General features: G+C 43.8%; 1 protein-coding gene across 1 annotated transcript in view; it reads right to left on the bottom strand.

The window, feature by feature from the left end:
* Nucleotides 1-3,819: 3,819 nt before the first annotated feature.
* COG2 (component of oligomeric golgi complex 2) overlaps nucleotides 3,820-25,215 on the bottom strand; it is a 260,876-nt gene continuing 239,480 nt past the window's right edge. The window contains exons 17-18 of the mRNA XM_075339700.1: nucleotides 10,203-10,380; nucleotides 3,820-7,560 (exon numbers count right to left, since the gene is read on the bottom strand). Of these exons, the coding sequence (XP_075195815.1) occupies nucleotides 7,465-7,560; nucleotides 10,203-10,380 (274 nt within the window). The 3' untranslated portion in view covers nucleotides 3,820-7,464. The remainder of the gene's footprint in view (nucleotides 7,561-10,202; nucleotides 10,381-25,215) is intronic.

Genomic DNA, 25,215 nt, shown 5'->3' with positions numbered 1-25,215 from the left:
TGTGTACAGCAGCTAGGAGAGCAAGGAGCCAGCGCTAAGCAGTGTGCGCGGCTCCCTGCTCTCTGCACATGTAGCTGCTGTACACATCGGGTTAATTAACCCGATGTGTACAGCAGCTAGGAGAGCAAGGAGCCAGCGCTCAGTGTGCGCGGCTCCCTGCTCCCTGCACACACAGCTGTGCGCTGGTAACTAATGTAAACATCGGGTAACTATACCCGATGTTTACCTTAGTTACCAGTCTCCGCAGCTTCCAGACGGCGGCTCCGTGCAAGCGCAGCGTCGCTTGCACGTCGCTGCTGGCTGGGGGCTGTTCACTGGTCGCTGGTGAGATCTGCCTGTTTGACAGCTCACCAGCGACCATGTAGCGATGCAGCAGCGATCCTGACCAGGTCAGATCGCTGGTCGGATCGCTGCTGCATCGCTAAGTGTGAAGGTACCCTTAATCTCTACCACCGATCAGTCCACAGTCTACTGTAAAAACCCTTTATTCAAAGATACAGGGATATTAAGAACCAATAATAACAAAGGAGAGGAGTATGGATAAAGAGCAGGGCAAGTATAATAAATAAATAACCACCAAGCTTGTCTCGGTGTAAGATGCTTTAGTTATGGTCTGTTATTACTGTAACAGGATGGAGGGCTTCCTCAAAAAGTGTCACCTTTTCTCAAATGCTAATTTGATTGCAAGTAATTTCTGGTTACAAATATGGTAATTACGTTCAGCCAACTATAGTTCCTTAGAGAAAAAGGCACATGGACACCGCTTACCAAGGGATGGACCCTGGAACAACACATCTTCTACACCCACTTTTGATACATCCACCTCCACCATAAAAGGCTGAGATACATAAGGCTGTATGAATACAGGTGCCGATGAGAAGCATTTTTTTAAGGTAAAACGCGTACAAAGCACCCTCAGACCATGTTGAGAAATTCGTACCTTTTTTAGTCATGTCATTGAGAGGTCTTGTTATGGTAGAAAAGTTCTTAGAAGGGGGCGTGGCCTAGGCATGAACAGTAGCAGACGTATCCTAGTGGGACACTTACCAAATCTGAGGCTTGCGACCTCTCCAGGGCTTTGGGCCCGACATGGGGTGGTGGTGTGCTCCGGCTATTGGTCGTGGACACTGGGAGGGCGCCGGTAATGGTGCAATAGAGGAGAGGTGAGCTGTCCGTTCACCACATTGTGCACCTCCCTTTCTGCCTCTTCAAGACCCCCTCGGATCACTCCTCTCCGCCAAGCAGGGGCGTGACTTGGGGTATGCTCACCTATGGCACAGATACAGTCACCGGGGATAGATGACAGCCTCTCCTGAAGGGAAAATTGGACTGGAACACAGACCGCTGGTTTGTCGTTCCCCAATCCGAGCAGTGAAACTCAGAGGTCCTCTTACAGATATGCTTAGATACAAAAATGGTAACGTCAAATAAAGAGCATCTAAATCCCACCATGGAAAACAATACTTCTCACAAGCAAGGAAAACAAGACAACTTTCAACTCCGCAGACCCCTTCCAAGAAACCCTCTTCACACTCACTAACTGCTGCACAAATGGATGACTCAGATTCAAGCAATGACTACTTAAAATGTGAATCTGACACCAACAATGCTGCACCCATCTCCAGAAATTTTCTACATAAATTCTCTAGCCCAAGCCATAAAAGCACTTCTAGAAGAAATTTCAGGTGTAAGAACAAACCTAAAGCAAATAGGTCACAGAGCTGAATCCCTAGTCCAGAGATAGTGCAGGCTGTGGTAGCATATTTAGGCCATGCAGGCTGCTCACAGTAGCACAAACAACATGTGGCCTGGCGGTGTCATATTGAAAAATGGCACCTGGAACACTTTGGAGAAATAGCTGTAGCACTTTATCAAAAATGAAAATTAGAGAGGTCCATTCATTATGCCACCCAATAACATAATCCAGTGTGATGTAACCTCTTGACAGCCTCTTCATGGTGTTGACAATGAAGTCTCCAGACCAATCTCTGTCTATCATTGCATTAAAGATAAAAGTGGGACTCCTCACTGAAAAGGAAAGCCCTCTATTGCAGCCTTTATTGCCATCATGCTCTGCACCATATTAGCATTTAGAGTGGTAGTGTGAAGTCAATGTAATACCTGTAGCTGGGTGTTTGGCATATAGCCAGCTAAATGTCATACAAGCCTTTTACATACAAATATAACAAATGGAGAAAAAGACATGGATCGCACCTCCCAAAAATACATTTATCTAAAAGCCGCTAGGCAAAAATTTAAATAGAACGTGAGGTTCTTAGTTACCATTCTGATCAGACTGTATTAAGCCCACTGCCACGTCACGGCGAACCTCTAGAGTGGGTCCCTATCCTAAACCTTTGTGGTGCGGCACTGTGCACCAACCACTGCTGCAGCGACAAAGCACCAGCAGGGCAGGCGACCCGGTGCCTCACAGCACCCATGCTGCAAGGTAAAGCCCCCAAGGCTCCAGGCCGCACTGCCCCACTGTCACGACACCACCACAACAGCGGCCACTGCACTGCACCAACACACAGTGAGAGGAGCTGCGCACTCACCTCCCACTGGCTCCCATAAGTGAACTGGGAGCAAAAAAGGCTGACCTCTCTTGCAGTCTCCTGCTAATTAAAAACACCTGTGCCAAATGGGGGGAGTGCAGATCCAAGCAAAAAAAGGAGGGGGATAGAACATCCCCCTCCATTTTTTGCTTGGATCTACACTCCCCCCATTTGGCACAGGTGTTTTTAATTAGCAGGAGACTGCAAGAGAGGTCAGCCTTTTTTGCTCCCAGTTCACTTATGGGAGCCAGTGGGAGGTGAGTGCGCAGCTCCTCTCCCTGTGTGTTGGTGCAGTGCAGTGGCCGCTGTTGTGGTGGTGTCGTGACAGTGGGGCAGTGCCGCCTGGAGCCTTGGGGGCTTTGCCTTGCAGCATGGGTGCTGTGAGGCACCGGGTCGCCTGCCCTGCTGGTGCTTTGTCGCTGCAGCAGTGGTTGGTGCACAGTGCCGCACCACAAAGGCTTAGGATAGGGACCCACTCTAGAGGTTCACCGTGACGTGGCAGTGGGCTTAATACAGTCTGATCAGAATGGTAACTAAGAACCTCACGTTCTATTTAAATTTTTGCCTAGCGGCTTTTAGATCAATGTATTTTTGGGATGTGCGATCCATGTCTTTTTCTCCATTTGTTATTTTACATACAAATGTCATACCTTCTGAGATGGTTTGAGTACTACGAGACACCTTAGGCTTGGTATATAACATCCAATATCACTTGAAATACAGAATGGATCACTATGCACCATTTTTTCTAATCTGATGATCGAATCATGCAGAGATTCACCTCTGTGCACCTCTTGCTGTTTCATTTTGTCGTCGTTCTCTCAACCAATGGGACATTAAACACTGAACAATTCTGATAGCTCAGTTTTCGAGCGTTGTGATCTTCGAGTGATAAAGCAAGGTCTTCCAGTTCAAGGATTTTACTCCTCTCAGTTTGTAATGAGGCGGTAACTGGCATATCAACAAACAGGAGGCATCATTCCACATGATTTCAGCTGAGTTTTGAGGTATCCGGTGACTAAAAAAAAATTGCTTTCAATATGGTTTTTATTGCTCTCCCACATATCACAGACTGGAGCAAGGTGCTTGAAAATGTAAACATTTACAGGTCTTCACAACACCTGATAACTTCCTCAATTTGCACAACCTTCCGAGTTTTCCTTCTTGGTGTTACAATTTCAATATTGAGGAGTGTTTTTATATTGTGTTAAGAGAAAGATTTTGCAAACTGTATATATTTGTTTCAATGTTTTCTTCTTACAACACTGTTTAAATATATTTTATTTGGATTTTCAAAAGTAACAATATTAATTTTGCATCACAAAGATTTACAATAAAACTCATGTAAACATATTAACATAAAAGTATAAACAGGAGCCAGATAATGTACATTGTTTTCAATCCTCCTCTTTTCCGTTTTTCTAGTTAGCGGACAGTCGAAATACAAACAGGAGACAAGGAAAGAAAATATCACAATAAATCAGCCTATTGATTGACATTTTTAAGATGATACAGTTTTTAGAATTCCTAGTGTGCCACGTTCCATGAATCTAAACCGCTTCACCAGCAATTTCCTCCTTAGAATAATGTAGGGAAAGATTGTTTTTTGCATTATAAGAATAATTTTGCATTCTTTTGTGTCTTTCTTAATCTATAAATTCAATACCCAAGATGTTTCATCCAAGAACCTACTGTCTATACTGGAGTCTCTTTAATTGTTGAATACAATATGTTTCTTAAGCGTGAATTAAAAAATTAACCAACAGTGCTTTTCCTGTGTTCACCCTGAGCATCCAGCTGAGGTTTCTCCTGTGATCAGATGGCTGCAGCAGTGAGGGGACTGGAATATGTCATCACATGTTTCTTATGATAACAGTTGCAGCCAATTACAGGCCTCAATACTGCGACATCTGGGCAGCTTCTGGAGCCGGTGCAGATAGGTGGTGCTTTTTGCGCTGAATCATCAGGAGTGTTGTCAGGGGTGACAACTTTTGAGTACTCCTCTGTTATTTTCGAATAATCAACTACCATCCCAAAGTCACTATGAAGATGTGTGCTATCTGAAGTCTTTTTTGGAACTTACAGACTCCTCTTCTGGGGGTCAGAATTGATGGACAAGGAAATCTTGTGTCATCATTGGTACAGACATCTGTGCTAACAGATGACCAATATTCTTTACTGCATTTACATTTTTACACCCATATGGCATATCACATTTAGGACAAATGATAAACCCACTTTCTCCCAAACCATCTAACTTTTTTGTAGTAAGATTTCTTGTCTGGGGATCCCATGATTTAAATAGTCATTTTGGGTCTAAGTTTAAGATGACATATAATGTGGAATGTCAACTCTGGTTCTTACAACACTTTTTTAATCCTATAAAAAAAAATGTCATAATTTCCTTTTGAATACAAGGCATTATGCCTGCATATAGAAATAACACGTAGTGTAGCAAGGAGAGTATGATTGCAGAGAATATGTGAAATGGGAAATATTAATATTTCTGACATACTTTTATGAAGAATAAAGACTGGCCCATCAAAAGTGTTGTCAATTTACTCATATCAAAGCTAGGCAAAATTCTTCACATATTGTGACAAGTTTATGACCGCATGTGCCTTCTTTGAGCAATCTGTCCTACTGTAATGTCACTTTTTCTCAATTGCAATATTTGTTATGACTTTTTAAAAAGTCACATTTCACAAGGTCTCAGACATCAGTTATTTTTCTGGAACACACAAATATGTCTGATCTTCATCAGTGTTATGTCACGGTTTCAGTTTTTACAAATCAGTGTATCATCAGTGATTTGCTTGTATGAAAAAAATTAAAATGTATTGCAAATCTTTTCCTATATATAACAATTTAAAAATGGACGGTGCACAAATGGCAATATGTGTGGTCAGTGATTACCCCTGAACCCATAGTCTTATATGGGTAACTTTAATCCATGACACAGACCAAAAACAGACCTTTTTTTTTGCAAACTGTGGGTTAAAAAAAATTAAACGTGACCGACTCCATAGAAAGAATGGGTATCTAAGTTCACACAGTGCATCTTTTGCTGCATTTTTGAGGTCACAAAGATGCACCAAAATGCAAGCATTTCCTTCTCCCAGCAAAGTCTATGAGATTTCTATTTTGCTGTCCACACTGTGCATCTTTTGTTGGCTGCATTTTTCAAGATGCAGCATGTCAATTCTTATTGCATTTTTACCGTGTTTTTGAACCCTTCAGTCAATAGATTTCACTTACAAAACACAATGGGCAAAACGTGGTAAAAACGCATCAAAAACGCATGCGTTTTTGCCGCAGGTGCGTTTTCAGAGAATGAGATGCACTCTCAAGATGTACTCAAAACGCACATAACAAAAGATGCCCTGTGTGAACATAGCCCATGTGATTCACGGACTTAATAAAACTGGCCAAGCAGTAAACTGTGCTAACTTTTCACTATAATTTTACTAATGGACAAAATTCAGAGGCAAATAGTAATAAATACGTCACAAAGCAAATAAATTGCTAATTTTTAACAGAAAAGCGTAAATACATAAAATTGTGGGCCATACTTCTCATTGTTCTAATATATTCACAGCATATGTAACTGTTTACATGTCACCAAATGCTTGAGAAAACAGGAAGACACATTTATTTGTAAAGATATAAACAGGGGCCTCATACACAATAGATAGTTGAATGTTCGACCTTAGTCTAATATGTATGAGGGACTTAACATACAGATGATTATTTATATTATACACAAACATGGACCCACGGAAGATTCAACACAAATACTGTATTAAATGTTCATCTGCCTTAATTGTCTGGCATGGATCTGATTGATGGGATGTACAAAAATCCTAAAATTAGACGTGTCCCTCGCCCTGGTTCCTGGCAGAGGATAATAATAATAGATTGACCATATCATCTAGGTCCTAGAATATGGAAAGAAGCTGTTCATGTAACAGCTATACTCTTACTAAGGCAGGAATCACACTTGCGAGAGATTTGTGCGAGTCTTGCATCGCATCACCTGACATGGCTGCCCAGTCTCCTGACAGGTGTGGGTTGGTTGCATGTATTTCTATGCAGCTGAGACACTCGTGTACGGAGAGCGTCAGGCCGTGACGGGTGATGCAAATCTCTCGCAAGTGTGACTCCGGCCTAAGGGTATGTGCATGTTACGTATTTACTGCAAACATTTCTGCTGCAAATACTAAAAACACAGGAAAAGCACAGCATGAAATACATTTATTTTTTACATTTTTACTACTGCTACAAAATGACGGTTATAAATTAAAGGGGCTCACCACAATCTAAACAACTTGTCAATCACCATATTTACCTCACGTAAAATAGAAAAAGCTATACTGACAACTGGGTGCCGCTCCAGTGATGTTAGCTATCCTGGAGCTTGCGTGAAGTTATGTCATCCCTGCAGCCGATCAGCGGCCACTTCACTCTCACTTCCTTGGGACAAACTGACATCTGGAGGAAGTTGCAGCTGCAGCTCTCATTTGTCGCGGATGTCAGTTTTGTCCAAAAGAAGCGATAGTGTAGTGACCGCTTATTAGCTGTAAAGCTTCAATGACGTCACACTAGGAGCGGGATAGCAGGCCCCAACATCACTGTAATGGCACATGCCATGAGGTGAGTATGGTCGTTGTTATTTACATGGGGGAAATATGGCGATTGAAAAGGGGTTATCAGAGTAATGGACAATCCCATTAATTTGGTAATTTTAGTCAGATTGGTTTTATAATCATAAATAGTATATGACCCCAGCACTCAAAATGAAGGCAAGGTTTTATAATCATAACCCCCAAAAAAGTAGAACAGTTGTGAAGAATCAGATAACAAGAATATGTAAAATAGATCACTGTAATAGTTCATTAATATATTTGCTTTATTCCATCACGATTTGGTCTCTGGCAACTTGAACTAACTCTGTAAGAGCAGTAAAGCTTTCAAAATCATCTGTACTCAATCCAAAATTCTGAATCTAAACAGGAAGAAAGAAAGAATACAAGATTATTGTTAACTGGAGTTACAAAATAATGCAATAACACATGCCATAATGGCTGGTGCCTGAGAAAATAGAAATTTGACTTTTCAGAAGGGATTTTGAGCTTAGGTGAAAATGCTGATCTGACTAGTTAAAGGGTTTTTCCTGAAATCATACTGTTGTGTCATAATTCTGTACAAACAGGTTAGATCATGTAGTGATACAGCTCATTTTATAGATTTGTTCCAGTTAGAAGATATCACCCTCCCAAAGATGAATCTTCAGGCTCTATTTACCCTACAGTTCTAAGGATTCATCTCCCTGTAGTTCTATTGCCATCCTTCGAGCATGTGAAGTTGTTTCCTTCTCTGTCTCCTCAGTGTTCTGCTGTCTCACTGTGTAGATTTACTGCATAGTTTGCTATTCTGTAGCTCTGAAAGAACAAGCGTACTGATACACTATGTTCCCAGTCCCTGAGTTTATTGAGAGAGAGTGTGTCTGGGCTCAGCACAGCTCGGCTGTGCCAGGTATGGTTATGCTGTGATTGTACAATAAGAGGCTGGCTGGAAATGCAGAAAGAGAGAGGCAGACTTCACACCCACACCGATTTTTCAAAATCAGTGTTAAAATGTTGTGTTTTTACTATTCCAGAAAATCATGGCAAAAGATGGCAAGTGGCTGCAAGTGTGTACATACCGTATTTTTCAAATGTTGGGGGAAAGTGGGGGGTGCGTCTTATAGTCTGAATATGGCTGCGGAAAATGAGGGTGCTGCGGTGGATCATTGGCACCACGAGCAGGCGGTGCAGCGCCTGCCGTAACCACATGGGCCCGCCTATTTCATATGCACGCCCATCCTGCCGCCCATCATCCCTCAGCGCTGAAGCCGGCGCTGACAGGTGGGAGGGATGATGGGCGGGGGGTGCGCACATAATTAACAGCCGGCCCGCGTGATCACCCCTGGCAACTACAGCCTGGAGTGATCATGTGCGGCTGTATTCACTGCCCCCCCACGCATCATCATCAGTGCGGGGGGAAGTGAATCAGTATACTCACCCGTCACCATTGTCTGCAGCATTGCTCGTCCTTCTGTTTGCCGGCCAGCTGATCTGTGCAGGGAGCGGTGAGCACAACGATGACGTCATCGCTGTGCGCACCACTAGTCTCCACACAGGTCAGCTGACAAGCAGACAGGAGGTTGAGCGATGACACAGACAACTGTGACGGCTCCACACTCCAGCGGCGTTGCTGCCGGCACTGACAGGAGGAGAAGCAATGCTGAATGGAGCAAGGAAAGGGGAGTATAAACTATTTTTTGGGTGCCACAGGATACAGGCCATTTAGCAGGATGGGGGTATATATCAGGATGGATGGGGGTATATAGCAGGATGGATTGGGGTATATAACAGGATGGATGGATGGGGGTATCTAGCAGGATGGATGGGGGTATTTATTAGGATGGCAGTATATAGCAGGATAAGAGCATATACCAGGATGGCGCTATGTAGCAGGATGGAGGCTATACCACGATGGCGGTATATAGCAGGATGGGAATATACCATGATGACGGTATATAGTAGGATGGGAATACATACCAGGCTGGAGTACATATAAACAAGGATGGGCATCATATACAAGGCAGGAGGATCATTACCAGGATTGGGTAACTTAGAGAATTTGGGGACATTACCCCCATAACAGTGTCAGCAGCTGATCCTCGACCCATAACAGTGTGTCATGACCACATTTTTTGCTTAAAATTTTATTTTCCTACTTTCCTCCTCTAAAACCAGGGTGCGCCTTATGGTCCGGTGCGTCTTATAGTCCGAAAAATACGGTACCCTTAAATTTAGCCAAGGTGCAACACAGCTCAGCTATGCTACCTTTGATTCTACTGTGCCATCAATGAAAACATATTGCAAAATAGTAACAAATAATGCTCAAAAAAAATGCATAACATAACAAATACATTAAGATACAGTAGTATTCACTAACCCTTGAAATAACCATGTCTGTATTATACATTCACTACACAGACAGCAATAACCTGCCTAGTTATGGGTATCTTCATGTGAACTAATAGCTTCATATACTGTATGCTTATAAAGTTGTTAGTTTAGGTCATCCAAACAAATGTTGGGCCAAATGTACCAGTCAAAACTTTTCTCAACTTCAAAAAATGGACAGTTTTTCAGCAGTACGCTGAATCAGATTGTCATCATTGTTTGGCCCATGTGTCTGTTATTGTAATCAGTGTTTAATCAGTGTATTCCATATGCAATATCTACAAGTTGGACCAAAATGGGCTACCTATAATCTTTGTGTTGATATGGATGACCACCTCAAAGATAAGTTATCAATATCTTAAGCCTGAAAACCCCCTTTTAATGAAATACCTTCAAAATAATGCAGAGCTCTTCCAGGTTTGCCATAAAGGGAACAGCTAGGACAACCTATCTTTGTCCCCTGGAAATTGCTGCATAATATTGCAGAGAACTCTATAGTTCCTTTGGTTACTGTTACAAATGACAGTAATACAAACAAATGCAGAAATATTATATGAGATCGGATTAAGTATCCATTTTGAAAAATGTTACTTAATTTACTTTAAAGAACTAATGGAAAAACAAATTTGCATACCTGATTTGCAAAATATTCCACGTCAAGAGCTAACTGAAGCCTGATCTTGTTGTCATCACTTATTCCACCATTAGTACTATTACTGGACATTGTAGTTTTTCGTGCTTGTTTGAGTCTTTTCAGACTTTCCTCCATTTTCTTAACCGAACTGAAAACATCAGACACAATCTCGTAATACCTGTAGAGCACAAAAGATCCATTTTAGAACAGAAGACAGGCTGGCAGAAATTGACTTAACGTATTCCTTCGAGCAGATGTGAACACAAAGTATTGAAGACGTTTTTTCTTAACAGCAAGGCAATGGAAATGTATCATTGTGTGAGAATTAATCTTTTTATCTGAAGGAAGGAAAATTTCTTGAGAAAGGTGAAATTTAAAGACTACTTTAGGTAAGAAAGAAGGATCTGCCCAAATAATTCAGTCTTTAAAATTAAAGCTAATAGAAATTGCCTGTAATTCACTAAACTTTTAACACTGAGGTCAAAATTGGGTGAAATTATTGTAAAACGTAAAAAGTTCATGCTGCAGTGATATTTTATAATTAAATTAGGGCACCTAAGTAGAAGCATGCAATGGTGATTCCCTCATCTCAAACAATTTATTGAAACAAAAGCCAACAACAGTGGTGGCTATAGCCTTCAAAATGTCAATGACTCAATAACTTGTCATGTGGCCTTGAGCATCAATTACAGTGTGACAAGCTCATCTAATGCTGTTCACAAGTCCAGTTATTATTTGCTGAGGCATGGCATTCCACTCTTTTTGAAGGGCCCCTTCAGGTCATTGATGTTCTGGGGTACAGAGTTACGAGCCTCTAAATGGCGACTCAGGTGATCCCATAGGTTTTATATGGGATTCAGGTCTATAGAAAGGGCAGCCCACCCCATTTGAGCTGCCCCAGTCTCCATGAAACGCTAATGACCTGGAGCATTGTTTTCCATGAAGATGAAATTAGGCCTGTGTTGTTCATACAGCGGCATAATGACTGAATTAATTATGTTATTAAAGTAGTAAGTAAATTACAGCTTGACAGCGATGTATCATGCTCACTCTGCTGAGGTATAGTATTGCAATCTTCTTGAAGGGCGGTCCTCAGGTCATTGAGGTTCTGGGGTGCAGAACTACAAGCGACTAAGCTTACCAGTTTTACATCATGGTGAACTACATAAAAAATGCCCCAACAATTTCTGAATTGCTGATTTTTGTTCATTCTGCCTCCCAAAAATCAGAATAGAAAGCGATGAAAAAATATTATGTGCCCAAAAATGGTAGCAATAAAAATGTCAACACACCATGCAAAGAATAAGCCCTCATAAGTTTCTGTCGGCAGAAGTATCGAAAAATGATGGTGATGCAAAAACTTTTGAGAGAGGTAAAAAACAAACATAAGGCTAAGTTCACACAGGGCGTTTTTAGTGAATTTTTTCATTGGTTTTATGCAAATACATGTTACTATTAAGCTGCTTTTTACAGTACCAGCAAAATCTAAGAGATTCCAGAAAACTCACCCGCACACTGCTTTTTTTTTCCCTGACTGAAATGGCAAAATGCTGTATTTTTGCAAGAAGCAGCAAGTCAATTCTTTCAGTGTTTCTGCTGCTTTTTTTCCACCATTGAAAGCAATAGAAGTGGAAAAAAAAATGAAGCAGTGCGTTTTTTTGGTGCGTTGTTGCTCTTTTGGTTAAACTAAAATCATTTAAACTTGTACTGTAGACAAATGACACCAAAAACTCTGCAAAAAAATGGGTCAAAACGTTGCAAAAAAACCCCCAAAACATGCAGCAAAACCACACCAAACCCCCCCCTCAGCTTTTTTACTGCCAAAAACCCCCACTGGAAATGCCCCGTGTGAATATAGCCTAAGTCTGGAATTGTTGTACTTGCACTGACCTCAAGAATAAGGCTATCTAACCACTTATACCAAACAGTGAACAACATAAAAAATAAACCTATTCTTGAACTGCTGTTGATTTGTTTACTCTGTTTCTCAAAGGTGGCAATAAGGCTCGGCTCACATTTATCCGACGCTCTATGCTGAGGGCTTAAGTGTAAATCTCTGAAATATATGAATCGGACAGAACCCAAATTAAAGATTCCTATAATAAGGCAGATGGAGACATGCTGGATTCGGTCTGGCACCCCATGCCAGTCTTTTAAAGTGTGCGTAAAAGTGCATCCACACATTTGTGCACCTCTTAAAGGGAACTTGTCAGGTGTAATATGCACCCAGAACCATAAGCAGTTCTGGGTGTATATTGCTAATCTCTGCCTTACCGTCCCTGTATACACTAGCATAGATAAAGAAATCTTTAGAAAAAGTATTTCTAAAGATCTTATATAGTATGCTAATGAGCAAGGGCAGTAGCCCCAAGGGCGTTGCATCCATTGCTAGTCGCCCCCATTAGCAAGTTAGTACGCCCCTGTGGGCGTGCCATCATGCTAATGAATGTGCATAGTCAGAGGAAATCTCAATCACCTCTCTGGGATGTACTAACATGCTAATGGGCGCAACTAGCAAGGGAAGCAACGTCCTTGGGGCTACTGCCCTCGCTCATTAGCATACCATATAAGAGCTTTAGAAATACTTTTTCTAAAGATCTCTTTATCTATGCTAGTGTATACAGGGATAGTTAGGCAGGGATTAGCAATATGCACCCAGAACTGCTCGTGGCTCTGAGAGCATATTGGACTTGACAGATTCCCTTTGAAAGCCTTGTACTGCCAAACCGAGGCCCCACAGAGCCAGAAAATGTCTGTTGTCTCATTAGTGAATGCATCCCTCGAGGGGTTCATCTGAATCATGTATTTTGTAGATTTTAATGAAAACCCTGATGCAGGTTCTCAGCATAGAGCACAGGATAAATGTGAAGTAATCCAAAATCTTCTGTGCTCAAAATGCCACCAATAAAAGCTTAAACGCAAGCCACAAAAAAAACAAAACAACAAATCCCCACTCAGGTTTGTCATCAGTTAACAGAAACATAGTGGTCTTCTACTTTACTGGTAACATAGCAGTATGCAGTATGGCTTCTCGCCCCTCAAAGAAATCCAGGGAAGTTTGTGATCCTAAATCCAAATGCCTCTCTTCCTTCTTAGCCCCTCAGTGTGCATAAACCGCAGTTAACATCCATATGTTTGGCATTTCTGCAGTGAGGAGAGCTCAATTAATTTATGAGATGCATATTTGCAGAAGTACAAACTAGGCACAACGTATGGGTACTACAATGTACTGGATACTAAAATGGCAGATTTCCAGTTTTACTCTCAAACATCAATTGCTGCTTGTTTCTGGAAAACACCCATGGAGTCAAAATCACCACTACACACACAGATGAATTCCCTAGGGGAATATAATTTCCAAATTGGGGTCACTTGAGGGAGGTTTTTGCTCTTCTGGCACTAAGAGGGCTCTGTATATGGAGTCTGTAACCTAGTTTAGGAGAAACTCTGTGCTCCAAAAGTCAAAGAGTGCTCCTTCCCTCACTAGTCTTTCTGTGTGGCCAAACATTCATAAAAAATGTGTAACTATTATGCAGTCATTTTTAATGATGTTCTTTTGTCAAAATGTCAAATCTGGGGCTAAAACAACATTTTATTGGTGAAAATATATATATATTTTTTTCACCAACAAATTTTATGAAACGCGTGGTGTCTATAATGCTCACTGCATAATTTCATTAAGAGGTGTAGTTTATGGGGTCACCTATGCAGGGTTCTTTTGTCGTGACACCTTAGAATCTCTGCCCATGTGACATGGCACTCACAAACCTTTCCAGACAAATCTGCACTCTGATATGGAGCTCCTTGCCTTCTGAAGTTTTCAATATGTCTGAAAAGTCATTTCTGACCACATATAGCGTATTGCTGTATTAAGGAGAAAATGCGTAACAAAATTTGTTATCTATTTTCTCCTGTTACGCTTCTAAAAATAAAAAATTGGGCTTCAGCATAATTTTCCTTGAAAACAAACGTAATATTTAATTTTAATTGTACAATTTTATAACATTCTCTGAAGCTCCAATAGGCTCAAGATGCTTACAACACTATTAGACAAATTCCATGAGGGGTGAAGTGTTCAAAATGTAGTCCCTTTTGTGAGTTTCTGCTGTTGTGGAACTTTGGCAGCTCTTCAAATGCTACATGATAACAGCAATCTATTCCAGATAATTTTGCACTCCAAAACTAAAATAGCACTCCTTCCCTTCTGAACTCTGCCATGTACCCAAACAAGGGTTTCTGACCACAGATTAAGTATTCCTGTACTCAGGAGAAATTACACAACAAATTATGTGATCCACTTTCTCCTGTTACCCGTGTAAAAATGAAAACTTTGGGGCTAAAACAACATTTTTGGGAAAAAGAAAAGTACTTTTTAGTTTTCACAGTCCAATGTTTTAAAAAACTGTAAAGTACATGTTGGTTCAAGGTGATCACCACACACAACACCTCTAGTTAAATTAGTCAAGGAAAGTAGTTCCCAAAATGGGGGTCATTTGTGGGGAAGTTTCCATTATTTTGGCACTAAAAGGGCTGTGTAAAAACGACAATTTTGCAATCCAAAAGTTAACTGGTGCTCCTTCCCTTCTGAGCGGCCAAAAAGTAGTTTTCCACCACATATGGGTTATTGGTGTACTTAGGAGAAAATGGACCATATATTTTGTGTTGCAATTTCTCCAGTTAACCTTGTGAAAATGAAACATATGAGGCTAATGCAACACTTCTGTGACAAAAATTAGATTTTTTGCATTTACACAGTTCAATTATAAAGATCTGTGAAGCACTGGTGGGATAAAGGTGCTCACCACACCACTAGTTAAATTCCTTGAGGGGCGCAGTTTCCAAAATGGGGTCACTTGAGGGGGGGGTTCCAATGTTTAGGCATATCAGAAGCTGTGCAAATGCGAACTGGTGCTTGCAAACCATTCCAAAAAGTCTGCACTCCAAAACAGGTACTCCTTCCCTTAGGAGCCCTGACATGCACTAAGGAGTAGCTGTCCACCACATTTGGAGAACATGGACAATACAATTTATTGTGCAATTTCAATTACAACATTTTTGTGGGAAAAATTAAAATGTTAATTTTTTTCTTCCACATTGCTTTAATTCATGTGATGCACCTAAAGGGTTGACAAACTTCTTGAATGCGCTTTTGAGCACTTTGAAGCAGGCAGATTTTAAACTTCTTGACATCCCCCCATCTTGGTCAGGTTTTGCAATTACTCTATGAACTATCCCTTATGGATACCTTACACCCTTCTAATTCTCCTCGTCATCTCCCAGTACTTTATTTGGGTCCCTCATGGCATGACAACTGCCATGTGATATATAGTTTTCTAAATTGGTGGTTCTATGGGGCTTAAAGATTTAATCGGTGTATGCCTGTTATATACTTTTTAACTTCTGTCACTTATTATTTTTATTATATGCTCCTTATTTCCTTTTATATTAAATTATTGGGACATGAACATTCCTCCATACCGGGCTCATTATGGAATCTGTGGATCTTCATTAGAGTCTTCATTGTGCAATGTTTAATGATCTATTTTATATATATATATATATTCACAATTGTTACTGCATTATTAAACAATCATATGCTCTTCCACTTACCTGCCTGTGGTTGTGCGTGTTCTCCGGCGCGCTGACTGCGGGCGGTAGTTGGGAGCGAGCACGGCTAGTGCGCACGCGCGGGTACCATGGTGACGCGTCCCGTGCGTGCACTGTACACAGCGGTGCTTTTGTTCCCTTCTGCCTTCCGTACTCGGGCACCGGCGCAAATGAGTCACCACAATTAGGATTGATTGTTTACAACCTGCATGTCCCTAATAAAGCAATTGCATACACACATACTAGCACCTCCTTTTGAAAAAGCACGATGCGAAACGGCTGTCAGGAGGCCTTCCTTGCCTCTAGAACCAGCCTCGTTTACATACTACCAGGTATTGTAGTCTGATTTTGCCCCCTATATATGTTGGCTCTCTCTGTCTGTGCGGTCTCCAGGCTTGGACATTCAGTATGCACAATTATGCCGTGATACATTAAATATGTCCGTCCTTGCCTGTGGACCTGTGCAATGGCTGAGTGAGCCTATTATTGCAACTGTGGTGGGTTCCAAAGGGGAACTGTATTATTGTACTTTTGACTGGTAGCAGATATTCAAATCTGCCTGATTGCGCCTCCCCTTTTGGTTTACCACCTTGTTGCAATATTATAACCATATATTTTTCCATGATTATGGTGGCATATTAGATTCCATATCACATGCACTATACCTGGTTGGTTCTGTGTGGCAAGCTTTTCGCTCCTACATAAACCACTTTTGTTTCCAACAAAACGGTCAGACCTATTTTAAATGATGCACTTTTTGTAATACTAAATTGCTATGCGGTTTTAACTAATAAAATGTATTTTTCGGGAGGTGTGGCTTGACATGGCGGAGTAAGAACGCGTTCTGTATCAGCTCCTCAGCACTAATTTCATATTCACCGGCATCCGTCTGCTAACATGGGCAAAACTAACCCCAGACGGTCCAGGACCCGCTCCTCCACCCCGCCAGACTCCCCAGGGACCCAACATCAAAGCTTACCTTCTTGAACCGAGGAGCCTGTCAGCTGAAGCTCCCGCGCGGTCTGCACGGGAGCTGGAGGAAGCTGCTGCGGGGCAAACGAGAGGAGGAATGAAAGGTGACTGCTCGGCAGGAACGATCGAGAACACCTTGCACAGAGGCGCAATTGGTGAGTGCCAGGGTACCCTGGAGGAAACCCCGACCCAAGATTCAGAGGGAAGCGGTGACCGGGAGGCGCCATTGCAAGATGGCGGAGGGCGCCAGCAGCACGCTGTGCAACAAGCAGGATCCCGGCCGGGAGGGGTGATTAACACCTCGCCCAGATCATTGCTAAGCGGCGGAAGAGCAGGACAGGGTGCAGGGGAGGAGGGACTTGCCCCTGGAAAAATACCTGGTCACCAACCTCCCTCCCTGCCTGCCTCTGCTAGATACCGAGGTGAGGGAGGCTCTTTGACCTCCACGGGGGGTACTGGCTTGGAGCCTAGTGATGCGGCCCCCCTCCCTCCCATCAGGGGCCTCGGAGACACCCAAATGGACACTGCAAGAGCAGACCCCCACTTCTGGGCAGTCCCCACAGTGGTTGACAGGCTCCTCCTGGGGGGATAGCCCTCCTCTAAACTCTCCAGCATTACTGGAATCACAGCATTCTTACACTCAGGAGGGTCCCAGATTCCAATGGCATGATCCCCAGCAAGCAGCTCTTGTCCCCCTGAGGATGAGATCATACCTACCAAGCGGCCCCCAGTGGACATGCCCTGCAACTTCACAGGGCACACGGCAGCAGCACACTCTTCCCCCCCCATCGGCTTCTATGGGAGAGGACAGGCCGCCCTCTTTGGCAGATCTCCGTGCCCTTCTGCAGGCTGTACCCACCAAGAGTGATATTGTGGCTCTGGCAAACCAGGTGGTGGCGGAGTGTAAGCAGGAGTTCACTCAATTTCTATCTGATCTCTCCTCCCTCACCTCCAGGGTGGATGACCTCACCTCCTCCCAAGCCTCCAACACTGCCTCTATTCAGTCTCTCCAAAGTAAGATGCAAGACCAAGCTAAGCAGCTATTCTCCCTACAGCAACATATTGACGACCTGGAAAATCGAAATAGGAGAAACAATCTCTGTGTAAGGGGTCTGCCCAAGTCTATTACTCCAGCTGACATTCCTTCAGTTCTAATTTCCATCTTCAACAACCTCTTGCACCACCCTCCAGGATCCCGAATTGAGCTGGACAGGGCCCACAGAGCGCTTCGTCCTGTGGACCCAGATGATCCTCGACCAAGGGACATAGTGTGCCGTGTCCACTTCTACGCAGTTAAGGAGGCCATCCTGCAGGCGGCGAGAAAGAAAGCAGGTCTATCTTACAATGGGAGACCAATCCGGATCCTACCAGACTTGTCCAGACATACCCTGGCCCAGAGAGCAGCCCTTGGCCCCTTGTTGGAGGTTATGAGGGGAAAAGGGATCCAGTTCCAGTGGGGTTTCCCCTTCTCCCTGTCGGTCCGCAAAGGGTCCCCGACCCACATCCTGTGCTCCCCAGAGGACTTACCATCATTTTTGGCCGGATTGGATTTGGTGGCCGTGTCTATCCCTACGTGGCCTGACACTCTGCTGCTACCTTGGCGTCCGGGAGGGACTGTGGGACCCTCAAAGGGACCGTCTCCTGATGGGGGCTTGACAGGCCTGCCGAGGAGACCGGACCGGCAGGGGGAGGGGAGATCCCGACGTGCTGGCCCCCGGAATTCACGGGACAACACCTAGACCCTGTTCTGCTTGAACGAAGAGATGGCGGCTGACCTCAGTGGATCCCCTATTGGGTCTGATTACTCTCTGTTGGTGAGAGGGTTTTAGAGCGAGGAGTCAGGGGAGTCTCCTATGGCGCCTGGACAGTCTATTTGCTGATTAATGTGACTGTCAACTGCTCCAACATTTCAGAGATAATTATTGTTCGGACGCCGGTGTTTTCTACAGGTTTATCCCTTGTTTTTTTCTAGTGCTTGCCTATATATGCAGGAGCTGTTCTTTTACGATGCCTTACCACTTTCTCCCCCACATAGGTTGGAAACCTCTGCCTGTCTGGTGTGAAGCGGGCATGTTACCAGAGTGCGCTACTAAGCGCTTTGAGTTAAGCACAGAGGAGATACCTCTGCTTGTTCATGTTTATCTCTCTTTCTTACTCTTTGTCCTTCCCTCCCTCCCCATCTTATTCCTGTTCTAACCACGGGTGTCCTCCATGGAAGTCTAGGTCTACTCCATTAGTAAGTACAGACACCGAGCTGCGTCATAAATGGCGGACTTGAACATCGCTTCCTTCAACGTGAAGGGTTTCAATAAACCGGAGAAACGGGCCCAGATCCTATACCACCTACACAAATATAAGGTACACTTGGCCTGTTTTCAGGAGACCCACTTTAAGACCAATCACTCTCCCCAGATTAAAAAAAAAATATTATCCTATATGTTTTTTTTCCAATAACCCAGAATCTCGCTCAAAGGGGGTGGCGATAGCGGTGCACAGATCTCTACCTCACCAAATACTAGATTTCAAAGTGGATGAGGACGCTCATTACATTATTCTTTCTATATCACTCGGTAACCAGGTATTTACGGTCATTATTGCGTATGCCCCTAATCAGAACCAGGACCTCTTTGTTGCTAAGCTAATATATACTGCCCTGCCCTTGGTGAGAGGTAAGGTGATCCTTTGCGGGGACCTAAATGTAACACTGGACTCGGCTTTGGATAATTCCAAGGGCCGATCCAATTTATCCTACTCATTCATTAAGCGGATTAAAAAATCATTACTACTCCTTCAACTGTGCGTCAGGTGGCGAATACAACATCCCTCAGAGAGGGACTACAGTTTTTATTCCCACCCGCAGGGCTCGTACAGCCGTCTGGACTATATCCTAGTTCAGCATAACGCGCTGTCTTGGCTCTCCAATACGGGGATCGGAAATATCCTCTGGTCGGACCATGCCCCGATATTCTGCTCCGTGCATGTGCCCTCCATGACGAAGACAGTGGGGTCCTGGCGGCTGAATGAGTCTCTGCTCTTAGACGAGTCTTGTGCTTCAGAAATACAGTCCTCTATCACTAATTTGGCCACAGATCATGCATCGGACACTACGGCGCCGGCCCTTAAATGGGAGGCTCTCAAATGTTTCCTTCGGGGAATATTTATTAAACACAGCGCGCGGATCTAAAAACAGAGGTCACAGGACATAAAAGATGCCCTCCAGAAGGTCACTAGTTTAGAACTCTGTCATAAACGTGCGCTCAATACCACTAACCTGAGAAGGCTCCTGGGAGCCCGGTTAGAGCTTAAGAAACTGATGGACTCGGCCCACAGGCACATTATTCAAATAGGTAAAAGCAGATTCTATGAATATGGTGATAAGCCGGGGAGATTGCTAGCAAACGCGATACGGGCGAAACAGGTATCATCCTTAATCCCGTGCATTAAGAATTCAATGGATAAATTAGTGCACACTACACCCGACATTGCAGCGGCCTTTCACTGCTATTATTCTAAACTATATAACCTAAATCCGTCCCATGTGGCCTCCGGAGGCAGCTCTTATACTTCTGACTCCCCTTTTAAAAAGATGTCCACGGCCATAATTGAGGACCTAGAAGTGCCGTTCACGTTGGAGGAACTTAAACAGGTCATTCAGAAAGCGACGGTAAATAAGAGCCCGGGTCCAGATGGTTTGATGGAAAAATTTTATAAATGTTTTTCGGAACTTCTCACCCCCTTGTTGCTGGAATCTTTTAGTTCCATCTCCGAGGTGCTTCATTTCCCAGCAGACTCCACAGCAGCATATATTACGGTCAACCCCAAGGCAGGGAAGGACCCTAATGCATGTGGTAGCTTTAGGCCAATTTCTCTCCTAAATGTAGATCTCAAATTCTACGCAAAACTTATTGCTAATAGATTGAATCCCCTTCTGTCAGATCTAATACACCCAGACCAGGTCGGTTTTGTCCCTGGAAGAGAAGCCAGGGACAACACTCTGAAGACTCTGGATATCATTCATCACGCCCATACGAAAGAGGTCTCTCTCATGGTTCTGTCCCTGGATGCCGAAAAGGCTTTTGACAGAATATCATGGGAGGCCCTCGCGCAAACGCTGAGTCATTTAGATCTGGGGCCTAACCTTACCTCTAAAATATTGGCGCTTTATCGATCTCCGTCTGCTCACATTAAAATTAATGGTACCCTATCTCCCCCCCTTACGATACGCAACGGGACTCGACAGGGATGTCCCCTATCCCCCTTATTATACATCCAGGTGATGGAACATTTGATGGCGGCCATTCGGACCAACACGGACATCCAAGGAATTCAGATTGCGAATAAGGAATATAAATGCTCCGCATTTGCGGATGATTTGTTGATTTATCTTTCCAACCCCACGGTTGGGCTTCCTGCATTGATGTCTGAGTTGGAACGATTTGGTGGATGGTCAGGGTTTAAAATTAACCTGGAGAAGTCGGAGTGTGACCTTGCCTCGGGATCAAGTGTTGGTGTTGCGGTCCGGTTTCCCCTTTAAGTGGCCCCAAAGTAATAGCATTCGCTACCTAGGCATTACTATACCCTCTGACCTTTCCAGGCTATTCCATCTTAATTTCCAACAATTTGTTATCAGGCTGGAGAAGGATCTTAACACGTGGCATCGGGGAGTCATGTCCTGGTTTGGCAGGGTTGGAGCCCTTAAGATGACAGCCCTGCCAAGGCTATTGTATCTCCTGCAGACGGTGCCTGTCCACATTCCTGCGTAGTTTTGGCACAAAGTCCAGCAGCTATTTACACAATTTGTCTGGTCCAAAGGCCGTCCACGGATTCGGAGCTCTATTTTGACCCGTCCGAAGGACGAGGGTGGACTGGATTTACTGGACTGTAGGAGATACCATCTGGCGGCAGCGCATGCGAGGACCCTTGATCTGCTACATAATAGAAATTCCAAACTATGGGTGCGTATTGCCCAGGACACTTGTTACTTATCAGTTTTGACGCTGCCCTGGACCTGGACCCTGCTGAATAAATGTAAACTTACTGTTGCTTATAGGGTGGAACAGATTTTGCGAACATTGCATGCTGCGGGAGGTAAACACTCTTTATTGCAACCCATGGGGCCATTAATGCCAATAACTGACAACGCAAGGTTTCCCCCTGGAGCATCCGCTGCCTCTTTCCTCGGGGCCACCAGGGGGATGCCTTTGCGCGTGCTGCATGTTGCCCCCCAGGGTACAGTCCTGCCGCTCCCCGTGATTTTGGGGGATCGTCTGCAGAGACCACGCTATCACTTCAAGCATACGCAGCTGCAGCACTTCCTCTCCTCGGTTAATCAAACAAACGAGTTATCTCACTCACTGACACCTTTTGAGACTCTGTGTGCCATGAGCTCCAGTCCCAAACATGCTATTTCGAGCATTTACAAGTTATTGACTACCAAAGGGACGGTCCATCGCCCTCCCTTTTGTAAGACTTGGGAGAGCGAGATTGGACAGGTGTTCTCCAAAAAGCAATGGGACCGCTGTTTTCATTTATCCCATAAGTCAGCAACCTCCACCAGGTCTCAGGAGACGAGTTACAAAATTATATCAAGGTGGTATAGGGTCCCCACTCTGCTCCACAGATGGTTTCCCGAGGTGCAGGATGTTTGCTGGAGATATGGACAGCAAGGTGGTACCATGACCCACATATGGTGGTCTTGTATAGTCTTGGCGGCTTTCTGGGATGGGGTCCTGAAAGCGATCCAGGAGATATCAGGGATCGTGGTGCCCAGACGACCAGAAGCGGTCCTCCTATATATGTTTCCGTTATCTAAAAAATTGTACAAAAAAATCTCTGCTCAGACACCTCCTTCAAGCTGCCAAGACCGTAATTCCCCGACACTGGAAATCGGTGGATCCCCCGACTTTGGATGAATGGGTGGGTGAAGTAGATGTGATCTATCGGATGGAAAGGATTCTGGCACAGTCCCGCAACGACGTAGTGTCCAATGCCACAAAATGGTCTCACTGGGAATCCTACTTAACCAGTCCAGGTTTCTGCGCCCCGAGTTAGTGCGTGGTTTTGTAGCCATACTTGGGATAAGAGGCGTCTGTATGCCTTGCAATTTTGTATTTTGGACCTGATAGGTGGAGGCTCCCGTGGTATCCTAATCCCCCCCGCCCCTCTCTCCCTCACACTATCTTTTCTTCTTGAGATCTTTTGGTTAGGTGTTTCTTTTTCGTGTATGTGGGGAGCAATTGTTTCCCCCTTTCTTAATCTGCTTGTCTCAAAGCACAAAAGAGGATAGAAACTTAGGCGGGTCACCTGGTTATAATCGCTTAAGTCGTGTAGTGACCTGGATGGTTGTCACTAGAAATAGAGATTTATTCTCGCTGATGGACATGGACCCTTGCTTACTGTGATTGATGTATCAATGTACTATTCTCTTATGTAACATGAATGTGTATGTTTGACTATTGTATTTGAAAACTAATAAAAAATGTTAAATGTTAAAAAAAAAAAAAGTATTTTTCAAATATAATCATTGCCTTGTCTCCTTTTCTCCTCCATTGGTATATGCTCTTTGGAGTTGGCTCTCACTCTGAGGAAGACTACTGAGTGGTTCCCTTAAGTGTTATATACTATGGCCATTTTTTTGCAATTAATTAGTCTGTGTTTTTCACAGTCCTTCAGTCGGCCACTATGAATTTTCGTTCACGTGACCAGGTGTGGCGCACCCAATTGGATAAGGTCTTTCAAGAATGTGGGAACACCTATTCAAATCCTACCAGTGACCCTACAAATACGGAAAATCAATCGTTACAGTCTACCATGCAAAGGTACAGGGATTTGTACAGGAGGAGAATTCGATTGTGGTGGAATCGTGCATTCCTGACCAAGTATGTGGAAAATGCTTGGCTACCACGGGGACGCCGCATCCAAGTATTTCCTTTCTTTCCTATTGTTGAGGATAGTTTCAAAAAGGAGTGGGAGGATATCTTACAATCCTGTTCCCTTAAATGTATGGAACTCATTTCTAAACATAATAGTTCTGCACTTGAGATCATCGAATCTGAATTGGAGGGTCTTGAAAGGACTATTCAGAGCCTGTGCACAGTGGATGTTTTTAATAAATTTAATTCAGAAGTTTCTAATGATGCCCAAAACTGGGAGAAGGAAGTCTGTGATGTAAAATAAAAAAAAAATTTCAGCGTGATGCTAACGATTACTCCTCAGGGTCTGTCTATAGGTGGAGTCATCATTTCTCAAAAGGTAGAAAACTCTTTAGACAGGGACCCCCCTCTCGTTCCCGGTCTACTTCACTCTTTTCGGAGTTATCCCTGGAAGAAGCACCGTTGGGTTGATCTGACAGGACACACAGTTTTGTGAATTCCACGGGAGTCACAACTCGAAGTCGTCAGAAGGCACCTGATGTTAAGCAACCTGGGGGAGCCAATAATAGAGGCAAACTACAGGTAATTAACTTATCTTCGCGTGTCCTGTCTATTGATGAACTTGAAGTGCTCTCTAGGGGTCTTAACTTTTGTCCAAGAAACGCCTTCAACCTCTTTACAGCACTGAAGGACATGAATCTTTTTGCCCGAAAATTGCTTTTAAAAAAATTATATTCTCGGAGGCAACAATTGAGTGACCTGGACGAGACCGAGAGGGGTGCCCTTCAGGACTTACAAGACCTGTTAGAGGAACAGAATTTTATTCCAGGTACGTCGCCTGATTTTCTACGGCCTAGATCCACACGTTTTCCCCCTTTGTCCCTCTGCCCGGCCATTGACATCTTTCTTAGATTGGTGACCAACGACCTTAAAAAAGTACCAACAAGATGTAAATTTGATAATTTAACTCATCGTCAAAGCTCGGCGGTCACCTTACTACAGAGCTATGATGATGTCGTGATCAAGGCGGCGGACAAGGGGGGGAACATAGTGATCTGGCCGGTAGATAAGTATGAAAAAGAGGCACTAAAGCAACTCAGGGATAAGACCACATACTCACGCCTCACTCATAATCCCATGACTTCCTTCTCCCTTGACTTGAAGAAAATTCTTACTCAGGCTCACCAGCAAGGTATCATTGATGAGAAGATGCTCCAGGGGTTGTTCACTAGCTGTCCACGTGTCCCTACGTTCTACCTTTTACCCAAGATCCATAAAGATGCCCTCAACCCCCCGGGACGTCCGATTGTGTCCGGCATAGGAGGGTTATGTGAACCGATTTGTAGATTAATTGATTTTTATTTAAAACCTTTAGTCGAAAATTTACCCTCCTATGTCAAAGACACCACAGACGTCCTGAGGCGCCTTGATGGCATCTTTATGGATTCGGATATGCTCATGGTTTGTGCCGACGTGGAGTCGCTCTATACCTGCATCGGACAAACTGAAGGTCTGGAGGCGGCCCATTTCTACCTCACAACCTCCATTCTCGATGGCGCCAT

The sequence above is a fragment of the Anomaloglossus baeobatrachus genome, chromosome 3, assembly GCF_048569485.1.
Source record: "Anomaloglossus baeobatrachus isolate aAnoBae1 chromosome 3, aAnoBae1.hap1, whole genome shotgun sequence".
NCBI classification, from domain to species: Eukaryota; Metazoa; Chordata; class Amphibia; order Anura; family Aromobatidae; genus Anomaloglossus; species Anomaloglossus baeobatrachus.
The sequence above is the reverse complement of the archived record's forward strand: the minus strand, read 5'-3'. Positions and strand labels throughout refer to the sequence as shown.